Genomic DNA, 11316 nt, shown 5'->3' on the forward strand with positions numbered 1-11316 from the left:
AGTTGTTGCGCGGAACAAGCGATCGAACAATAAAATAAATTGGACACCGGATATACGTGGTTCGGTCGTAGAGACCTACGTCCATGGGGAGAGCAGCAACGAATTCCACTATAGAACGAGCGATACACGGAGATTACATAACCACACTCGAGTCACTCAAACACTCTTAGTGTTTCCCAAGCCCCAATTACATCAAATAACGCACACGGTGTTTAGCCCCCAATTCCTCGCGAAATAGTCTCGCAAAGGAAAAATAACACAAACCTTGATACAAGATTTCTATTGGCTTCAACACTTAGAATTCGATGACGGAGAAACAATCCTCTATCAAGCGCTCGTACGTCGGCGCTTCAACGATGATCTTCGGCCAAGACGTTCGCTTGCTATTATATATGCAAGCTGGACGCAAAACAACTTCTGCATGATAGAGTCCGTATCCGTTTGTTTTTTTCTTTGTTTATCCTTTCCTTTTATTTGAACAAGTCCTTATCCTTTCTTGACCGAGTCAATAATCCCCAAATCAAAGTCCACTTGGACTTTCTATTGAAAAACCACAGAATCAAAACCAAATACAAGACTGCATCGTATAAAGTCCCTTGCCAAATCCAACAAGAATATATCCTTTTCGCTTTGGTTTGGATTCTCTTGATTTCGTTCATCCACAGAAGTTCGGCCTTTATTTTTTTCGCAATTCATATGTTCGTTTTAGGATCAAACTCGAGACATATTTTAACAATCTCCACCTTGGCTCGACGTTTGAGCCAAATCATAATCGCTTCACCATAATCCGAACATCATCTGCTACTCCCCCAACAGCCCCAATGGGCTCAATCGCCACAGATATCATCCAAGTCCAAGTCGCGCTTGAACTTTGCCATAACCGTAGACCTCATCGGAATACCAACCGAACATGCACTTTTAACCGCTCTACGAGGACATTCTGACACAAGTTCCTTAACCACAGATAAAGCAAAACCTTTATTGCATCCATATCTGTCAGGAGATCGAATACGTACCTTGTCAATATCAGCGATTACAGCAACCATTGGCTCTACGGGCTCCACCTCGCTACAAGCACCATCTGTGTCGATTACCACGCTAGTATTCGCTACCTCGGGAGTTTCTGGTTGCAACTCCACCTCAAGCTGAACACCGTCCGGATCCGTATTAACACTGCCACAAACACTCCTAGCCGGAAGCACCGGAGACTCGTCAAAGGTAACTTTTCTATTGTGAACAGGTGAATTTATATTTGAGCACCACAACCGATAGCCCCGCTCACCTCGTGCATAGCCATGGAATATGCACCTTGCCCTCACATCGAGCTTACCATCACTTACTCGATAATAACACGAGCAACCAAACATTCTAAAAGTAGAATAATCAGCAACGTTACTCGACCACACTTCTTCGGGAGTCCGATATCCGATCGCGATCGATGGAGATCTGTTCACCAGGTAGCTCACCATACCAAGCGCATCCGCTAGAACTCTTCTAGCCATACCAGCACTAGAGATCATTTTACGGGCCATCTCTAGTAATGTTCTGCTCATCAATTCCGCAAATTGTTGTAGTTTATCGGCACTAGTGCAGTGTTTCACTATGCCATTTATCATGCAGAATTTATTTACCAGCTTCGAGCAAGACTCCATGCTATTGTCGGTTCGCACATGCTTGATCAACTTATTAGTCTCCGTTTCGATCAAAGCTCTCGACCGCGTATTCTTGACAACAGCATCAAACTTGTGCACCGGCACAGACACCCGTGTCTTCTTTGAGCGGTCGTTAGACTCTCGAACATATGTCGACGTCTCCGGAGCGAAACCCGTCAATGTCTCACCTTGAAGTTCATACAGGCCACCATGCTTAATTCCTTTTATTATCACCGGGGCACCTCGAACAACCTTCGGAACTCCACCTTGTGAAGAATACCCGCATCTAGCTGAATCTAGGGTTCTCAAGGAAATTAAGTTCTTTTTCAATTCTGGAACATGTCTTACTCCAGTCAATGTCCTCACAATACCATCATGCATCCCGATTTTAACATCACCAACACCCACAACATCGCATTCAGCGTTGTTCCCCAACCGCACTTTACTACTATCCGTGCATCGATAAGTAGCAAACCAGTTCTCGTTTGGTGTAGCATGAAAAGAACAACCAGAATCCATAATCCATCCGTCAAATGACGAATTCTCGGATGACACAAGACCCTATCGACACCATCGGAATCATCGCCTACGGCTGCAACATCATCTGTAGATTCAACTCTAATTCCCTTACCCATTTCGTTTTTCAGCTTTAAACAATTCCTTCTAAGATGCCCTCTCTTGCCACGGTTCCAACAGACAGCACCACCAGTCCTAGATCGATTGCGTCTATTCGAGCTCATACTACTTCTACTACCACGAGTATCGGTTCTTCCTCTATTTTCACCCACTAAAGCAGTAGATACTGATTCACCAGATTCTCTTCTACGGATGTCCTTGCTTAGAATTAAATCTCGAATCCCATCAAAAGTTAAACTTGTTGATCCGGAGGAATTACTAACAGCGAAGAATGTAGTATTCCAGCTATCGTGCAATGAGGATAATAGAATCAATGCACATACCTCATCTTCAAAATCAATATCAACTGAACTCAATTGACTAACAATCACATTGAATTCATTGATATGATTAGTAAATGACGCACCTTCGCTCATCTTCAAATTAAACGGACGTTGCATCGGATAGACCTTGTTGATCGCAGAGGGCTTCTCGTACATATCCGACAGAGCTTTCATCAAACCCGCAGTGGTCTTCTCTTTGACGATATTAAACGCAACGTTACGAGCCAACGTCAGCCGAATAACACCTAGCGCTCATCTATCCAGCAATTCCCAATCAGCTTGCTTCATCGTCTCTGGTTTCTCCCCGGACAAGGGCAAGTGCAGCTTCATCTGATATAGATAGTTTTCAATCCGCATCTTCCAGAAAACAAACTCCTTCCCCTCAAATCTATCGATTTTCACTTTTACTTCTTCTGTCGCCATCGATTCGCTTCAATTTGACAAGCCTAGCTCTGATACCAATTGTTGCGCGGAACAAGTGATCGAACAATAAAATAGACAGAACAAGAAAACAAATCGGACACCGGATGTACGTGGTTCGGTCGTAGAGACCTACGTCCACGGGGAGAGCAGCAACGAATTCCACTATAGAACGAGCGATACACGGAGATTACAGAACCACACTCGAGTCACTCAAACACTCTTAGTGTTTCCCAAGCCCCAATTACATCAAATAACGCACACAGTGTTTAGCCCCCAATTCCTCGCGAAATAGTCTCGCAAAAGAAAAATAACACAAACCTTGATACAAGATTTCTATTGGCTTCAACACTTAGAATTCGATGACGGAGAAACAATCCTCTATCAAGCGCTCGTACGTCGGCGCTTCAACGATGATCTTCGGCCAAGACGTTCGCTTGCTATTATATATGCAAGCTGGACGCAAAACAACTTCTGCATGATAGAGTCCGTATCTGTTTGTTTTTTTCTTTGTTTATCCTTTCCTTTTATTTGAACAAGTCCTTATCCTTTCTTGACCGAGTCAATAATCCCCAAATCAAAGTCCACTTGGACTTTCTATCGAAAAACCACAGAATCAAAACCAAATACAAGATCGCATCGTATAAAGTCCCTTGCCAAATCCAACAAGAGTATATCCTTTTCGTTTTGGTTTGGATTCTCTTGATTTCGTTCATCCACAGAAGTTCGGCCTTTATTTTTTTCGCAATTCATATGTTCGTTTTAGGATCAAACTCGAGACATATTTTAACAGAAGTGATAGAAGTGCTAACATTGATAGTGAGCACTATGACTTGGCTCAAACGTAGAGTTAAGGTAAAGTTGCTGAGAATATATCTCTAAATTAAGCAGAATTCCTAAAAGAAAAGTTTCCTATATTTGGATAGAAAGCATACATAATGTACATTATATGCGTGTGCGTATATATGTGTGTATTCTACTCTGATAGCAGGAATAATAGAGCAAGCAGTAAGAGTATTACGCTTTCTCTACGTAAGTATTCTGAGCGGGTTCCCTATGAAGAATTATGTAATAATACTTGTGATTTCGCAATGGACTTAATCTATGTTTGGAAGACACTAGAATGTGTTCGATTGTAGCTCCATAATTCTCTGATTGATTAGTGGATTATTTGCTATTGGCTCTCTTCTCGTGAAGTAGGTATTTATATTAGATTGAATCACATAATCTTTGGTATTCTTTAGTGTTCTTTGTTTATTTCTTTGGCGATTTTGTATCTATTAGTGTTTCCGCATTATATTACACTAAAATCAATGAGGCTTTTTCCATTTGGCCTGAAGTAAATCATGTTGAGATGAAGTTTCGGCCTTTCTAATAGCCATTTGAACACCAAGCCTTTATATATTTTGCAAAAAATGAATGATTTTAAAAATATTTACCTACAAATGATCACTTGTATTGTTTGCAAAAATGAATAAACGAAAAAAATTCATCATCACGAAAATATTTAGACATGATTTGCTGTCGATAATAAATTTTTCAAGCAATACAAGTGATCATTTATAGGAAAAATATTTTAAAAATTATTCATTTTTCACAAAAATAAACGGAGCGTAAGAAATGGTGCACAATCTATCTGATAGATATACGATCTTCTTTTTTTTTTTTTCCCATACAGATTGCCCGATAACTATTTGGTTTAGTTTGCTTCCATTTTCTTCCACCGAGTCACAAAGCTATTTTGTTTCCATCTCCTGTAGCATGAACAGATAATGCAGACAAGCCTGAAGGAGCAGAGTTCGAGGAAGGAGAAGAGCAAGAAAAACAGGACGAAGATGATGAGGAGGAAGATCTTGATGAGGATAGGGATGCCAATATTTAGACCTTTGACCTTCAAATGAAGAGTTTGAAGTCGATGATGCTTCTGGTCTTCTTGTCATGAAAGCGATTTTAGGAAGTTGAGAACTTATCTTTGGTGTGTGTTTATTGGAACTACGCGATCTTTTTTAGAACATACTTGTCTCTGACATGGGACAACAGGAACTATTTGAAATGTGGTATTAGTTCAAAGCTTCATTTATGATTTCCTAGAGCTTATAATCAATATCACAGAATAATATATGTATTGGTTTGGTCCAGGTTGTGAGATTTCATGTTTATGCCGTCTCTTATCAAATGCCACTAAAACAGGCCTAATTTCAACAAAAAAAAAAAATTCTCAATTTTAGGTTCAATCCCAATTCCGTATCGCACATTTCTTATATTAATAAAAGCATCAACTTTCATCATATATATAAAAGGTTGTGAGATTTCATGTTTATGCCGTCTCTTAACAAATGCCACTAAAACAGGCCTAATTTAAAAAAAAAATCTCAATTTTAGTTCAATCCTAATTTTGCTTCACACGTTTCTTATTTTAATAAAAGCATAACTTTCATTATAGTCCGAAATTTGCCCCTGCAATCTCAAAATTGCTATTAGTTTCTTCAAAATTATCAATATCATGACCAACTAAAGATTAATTATCAAACATGCATCTTCACCAACACCCTCACATTTTTATAGAATAGCAACAACCTTCCAATGCTCATAATTTTGAAGTAATTAAAGGCAATTTTTGGATGCAAGGTAGACTTGGGACTAACATAAAATTCGTGATCTATATAGACAAAAAAAAAATTGGGGACAGAATTTAAATTGAACTTGCAGTTTAGGTCCTTTTAGAGAGTTAACCCCACTAAAGCAAATATGACTGGTCAAAGGAAATAACTCAAAAGGTGTCCGTCGATGACAATTTGGGAATATGTCAGGCCCTCACATTTGTCAGGGTATTTGCCACTATTGAGCATCCTCGACATCTTCTAAGGTGTTACTCCAAGAAAAATGCCACCATAGCCTTAAGTGGCATTTGTGGAAGCTTTAGCGGCACCTTGGGAATGTTAGCAATGATACTTTCTACGAAAAAATTGCATGAGCAATTTTATATGTTTTCTAATAAACACAATCAAGTCCTAAATTTTACTTTAATTTTGTCAACTCCTAAATCCTTTTAAAATGTATCAAAGTCTTTTTGATGAACAATACCTATAATTGGTCACGTGTCATTAAAATAGTACTAATTTGGCATTCTTAAATTGCATTTTTCTATATAATTTTAGGACTTAGCAGTACATTTTCGGTAAAATGTCGGTGATTTAATCGAACAAATTGAAAGATTTAAAACTTGTTCGCACTTTTCGTTGAATGTTTAGGACTTAATTGAAAAAAATTAAAAGATCTAACTCAATTACATTTTACACATAATGTTTGGGACTTATCTTGAAAATTTCGCCCTTCTTTATTGTGATGTACATAGACTTAGTCTATGTAAAAAGCCATCATAGCCATTAACATGTTTAATAGCTATAGCTATGTATGGTTACATAAATTGACTTTATGTAATTTGCTTCCCATCAGTTGGAAGGACGAAGGTCGCCACCATTTCAAATGTTTATTATACAAGAAAATCACCACCTTTTGTACTTAACCAAACCCAAGCAAATAAACAATCAAAAGGTAAAACAAATCCAATTAAGAAGAGAAGAAGAGCACTTTACGGTGTTTGCAATGACAATTTATTTATCGAATGATTATATTTTAAGTGTATGCAGTAGATCTGTTAACGTTTAAAGAGAAAGTTTATGTTAAGATAGAAACTTTTTGCTGAATACTATAGTGCACCAAAACAAAAGGTTTTGCTTCGCGATTACCTTAGTGGATTCGGATATGTTGTGGGAAGGTGCTCTCCATTATTGCATATTGAAATATACTCGTATGATGGAACCTTATGTCAGTCGTTTTTAGACAGACGATCCTCTATCTTTAAGGTTGTCGTGTTAATAGTCGGCCGAATCAATGTGGGGACCGCTATAGAGTGATCCAATGTCCTGATCTCATTTTGCATTTTGACATACACGCCAGAGTACCACATTTGAAAAAAAAAAAATCATGACGGAAGTGGAGTTTGAACTAACGTCGTTTTAATATTCTTGCACAAGAACCAATCAAACTAATAATAATAATAATAGTAAAAGCTAACGCACTTAAAACGCCAAAGCAAGATCGAAACGACAGAAGATCTTTAATAAAGGCAAAAGCTGATAAAAAAATTTATACACAATAATGGCCCCGGCTTTATCAAAACAGCCTTTTCCCAAGAATTACCCTCAAACCGCCAACACCAATTTGTTTGAGAGAGAGAGAGAGAGAGAGAGAGAGTCTCTCTAGGCCAATTTTCAGATTCCAGGTAGTTATTCCTCGTGATTTATGTAGTTATGCGATTAACGATGAAGTTCGTTCGCGCGTCTGAATTATAGGATTGCTGCTGCATGGCCATGCAGGAGTGTTCTGCTGCTGCTGCTGGAGTAGCTGTAACAATAGAACTTGTTGCATGTTTGATAGTTTATGCTGGAGCATCGACTGCTCGGACCGGAGTTGGTCGTTACTCCTCCGCAACTGGTAGCAGTGGTACAGGACGAGGCGAAGCCGGTTCGAGAGCTCCTGGTTCTCGAGTTTCAGCCGGTTCACTTGGTTTCTCAGGTTCTCGAGATTCCTCTGCTTGCGCATGCGAGACCGCTTGGCCGATTCCCTATTCGAAATCTTCCGCCGACGCTTTCTCTCGTCCACGGCCGCATCGCCCTTCCGTTTCTCTCCGCATGAGTTACTCGAGTTCGAAGGGCAGTTGACTTGGTCAAGGTTCGAGTCATCCGATGCATAAGTCGAAATGACGACGGGTTTCGAAAACTGGGTTAAATCAGAAAAGGGATTGTCGATGCAATCCCAAGGCGCAAAGTCAGTATCGAAGGATTGGAAAGGATTGTCGGGCATCGTACCGGACGGGAAACTGGTCGGCATCGCGGCCAACATGATCGGAGAAGCTGAATTGTAGGGAGGGAGAGAGGGAGGAGGAGGAAAAGGGAAGAATTGCAGCGGAGACGGGTGGTATTTATTGAGGGAGGAAAGGGGTGGAGGTGGGCCCCACCGCTGGGGCATATGGCGAATGAGGGGTAAGGGCATTTTCGTCAGAGCAATGTTTGGTTTTGGGTGGGACGTATGTGTACAGGGATGGTTCGTGAGTCATTGGGCACTAGTGGTGGGGCCCCAGTGTTGAAATTACTTTTTCTGAAAGGACATGAAGGGTGACATAAGGCAAAGTGGTCCACCGGACAAAGGCCTTTTTGACCTTAAATCCTTAGATGTGAAGAAACAGGGCGGCGTTGGACACGTGTCCTAGTGTTACTGGCTAAGCATGTGGGGGAGCCAGTGGTACGTAAAACTGACCACCTTGGTGCCACGTGTATGGCTCGGCTAAATTACCTAGCCGAGCCGAGGTGGGAATCCGATGAAGTTGCAATGCTTGTTTTGATTGACTTAACACGAGGGAAACGACTACCGACATTAGCCATCTCCTTTGCCTGTTATCGTGAAATTTGAGCACCTCTCGCGAAATGTACGGATTAAATATTATCCACCACCCACGGTTTGAAGGTCTAAAATTGATAATGATTGTTGTTCCGCCAAGATACTAATGATTGAGAAATCTCTCCACACAAAACACGTGTAGCACAATTCAGTCATTCACAACATGAATCGAACTCGTGATCTCCTTAATTGACAAGCGACTCCCTTAATGATCATTAAAGCAATTATTTTGGTGATATATTCAGATGTATGTTATAAGAGGTTATAGTTGTCATCATAGTCAACCTTGGCATGCATAGGACAAATCACATAAAATCGAAATGCTAATCATATACAAGTTAATGATCTAAACAGTTTTACATCCGATACTAGTAGGAAGTGAATTGATTACAATTGACTAAATCTCAGAGTTAGAAGTAAGCGAATTTGGATTACATAATCAATTTGACACAAACAATTTGCCAAGTGAATTATTAATCATGCATGCGCGGCATAATTTGTTCTCTACGTCGATTAGGCGGGACAGATGCCACCGGCTGTGATGGCAAATGTTTGAGGAAGGTCACATCAAGGTTCGACCTTCAAGTTGTTGTCTTGGAGCTGGACATTGTTTTCATGGAGTGCCACCAGCACCGACAATTGGAAAAAATAATAATAATAACAATAACGATGACTCCAAGACGACTCTCAGCGCAAATCATCATCATCAGTTTTCATTTTGGGCACGTCTCTCACAGAGCATTGCGTGATTGCGTCATGTCTTGTCTGCTTACGTGCAGCCAAAGAAGATCTGATCTGACCGATTATCCTTTCTTTTTAGGGTGCTCGAGCATTCGATTGATCTTGTAAGATTTTGTCGAACCCCAGCTAGCATACCTTTCACGTGTGGCCTGAACTTTGGCCAACGCTTAAAGAGTGAAAATATGTAATTAAAAGACAATAATGGGGGGTCTTAAGAGGCATGTAAAGATTTGAATTTAAGAGGTCCTGTTATGATACTATATGAAATTTTATAAAAGCGCTACTAGCTATAAAAAAAAACTTAAATTATTAAATAAAAGCGTAGTTTAATATTTAGATATTTTTTTTATAGATCTTTATGCAACAAATTACTGAAACATAAATTTATGCTTCAAATATCATTCCGAGAGAATTCGTAACAATGATAAGAATATAAACTATTTGAATGGGAAGACGAAAGTGTCTACCATTTCAAGAACTCTTAAAATGAAACGATTTCCCTTAAGTTTGCAAAAAGGGGAATAACGATTGAACAAAAAAGGGAAAAAAAAAAAACCAATTGAAGTTGGGCAAAGAAATGACACCTAACATGTATCATTGGAGTACCCTAACTATTTTTTCATAATTGACGGACGCTATGTGATTTATCTACTTTTACTATTGTTCCCACTCTGAATTAGTAAAAAGGACACGTGTATTCCTTAACAATGTGTACAAGTGTACAGAAAACGAAATGTTCGGATCGTGTAGGAACACTTTTCTTCTCCAACTCAAAGTTTGAAAGTAAATCCCTTAACCTTCACCATAAAAAGGAAATGCCATGTCTTTTGCCTCCGTTGAAGAAAAGGTAATATCGTCTCATAAGAATGCCTTCCAACTTACTACACCACCTCTTATAATAAGCATGTACCTTGCTAAAAATCTATGCTCATCCAAGCTATGGCGTGATCCAAATCCAAATAACCCATGGCTTCACGACCATTGCCATCCTTCTAGTACAAAGTACCAACATTTGTTGTGCCCCATAAATATGTAAGGATCCACTTCATAGCCTCCAAGTGAGTCTTGCTGAGATACTTCATGTAACGGCTAATGATGCTCACATCTTGTGAAGTCAGACCTTTTGTAAGCCACGATGTATGTAATACTACCCACAAAACTAGAATAAGTAACACCGGACATATGCTTCTCCTCCTCCTCAATCTTGCAACAATAGTTTATCTAAAAGTTTAAAGTGCAAGGCTAAAGGTCCACGCACAAACTTCGATGTCCTCATGTTAAAACGTAACATAGTCTTATTGATATATATATATATATATATATATATATATATGGGTAGACTTAAAACACATGCAACTCTATTATGCGAAATCTCAATACCTAATATCATTTTTGCAATATGTAGATCTTTCATCTTGAAACACTCAATTGCCACTTGAGCACATTAATATAGGACATGTGCCCAGTTGCTACCAGCAAGATGTCACCATATAACTTATAGATAAATCAAAGACCCATTATCCAAAATTTTAGAGTATACTATAGCTATCCAACTAACTTTTGAATAGTTTGAACAGTCATAGAAGCATCAAAATGATCATACCACTGCCTCGGAGACTATTTAGGCTCATAGAAAGATTTTTTTTTAACAAGCCAATATGGTTTCTCTTACCTTGAACAGCAAATCCCTCTCACTACCTCAAGTTATCCATACCTCCAATTCCCTATGAAGATGCATAATTTGTCACATCTATCTTCTCCAGCTCAAGATCACGTCCATCAATTAAGGCTCAAATAGATAATATGCCTTACCACAGAAGAGAATACCTCATTATAGTCAAAGCCCTCATGTTGCGTATATCTCTTCTCAACAAGTCTCACATTTTACCTCACTACTATATATATAATGCCCTCCTTTCTTTTGCAGCAACATTTTCCTAGAAAATTTTCAACTTTTGGGCACTTCGACCAGCTTTTATGTTTAATTTTCAATGGAGTGATTTCAACTCTTCGCTTATAGTCACTAACCCATTACAAAAACTCAGCATTAGTTTTTTTCCTAAGAATAAGACAAAGGCTCATAT

The 11316-nt window shown here is 39.1% G+C and overlaps 2 protein-coding genes across 2 annotated transcripts; both read right to left on the bottom strand.

Moving 5' to 3' along the window:
* Window positions 1-486: 486 nt before the first annotated feature.
* LOC125312844 (retrovirus-related Pol polyprotein from transposon TNT 1-94) lies at window positions 487-2968 on the bottom strand. The gene is given in 2 exon segments (XM_048272466.1): window positions 487-540; window positions 2756-2968. Coding segments are annotated over 2 exon segments (267 nt in total).
* Window positions 2969-7054: 4086 nt separating this feature from the next.
* LOC115742143 (bZIP transcription factor 11-like) lies at window positions 7055-7999 on the bottom strand. The gene has a single exon (XM_030676262.2). The coding sequence runs from the start codon at window positions 7934-7936 to the stop codon at window positions 7343-7345; it is 594 nt and encodes a 197-aa protein (XP_030532122.1). The 5' UTR covers window positions 7937-7999; the 3' UTR covers window positions 7055-7342.
* Window positions 8000-11316: the final 3317 nt, after the last annotated feature.

The sequence above is a fragment of the Rhodamnia argentea genome, chromosome 11 (assembly GCF_020921035.1).
Source record: "Rhodamnia argentea isolate NSW1041297 chromosome 11, ASM2092103v1, whole genome shotgun sequence".
NCBI lineage: Eukaryota > Viridiplantae > Streptophyta > Magnoliopsida > Myrtales > Myrtaceae > Rhodamnia > Rhodamnia argentea.

What these genes read in the sequence shown, in the direction of transcription:
- LOC115742143 (XM_030676262.2), bottom strand. Translation starts at nt 7,936, where the DNA reads ATGTTGGCCGCGATGCCGACCAGTTTCCCGTCCGGTACGATGCCCGAC.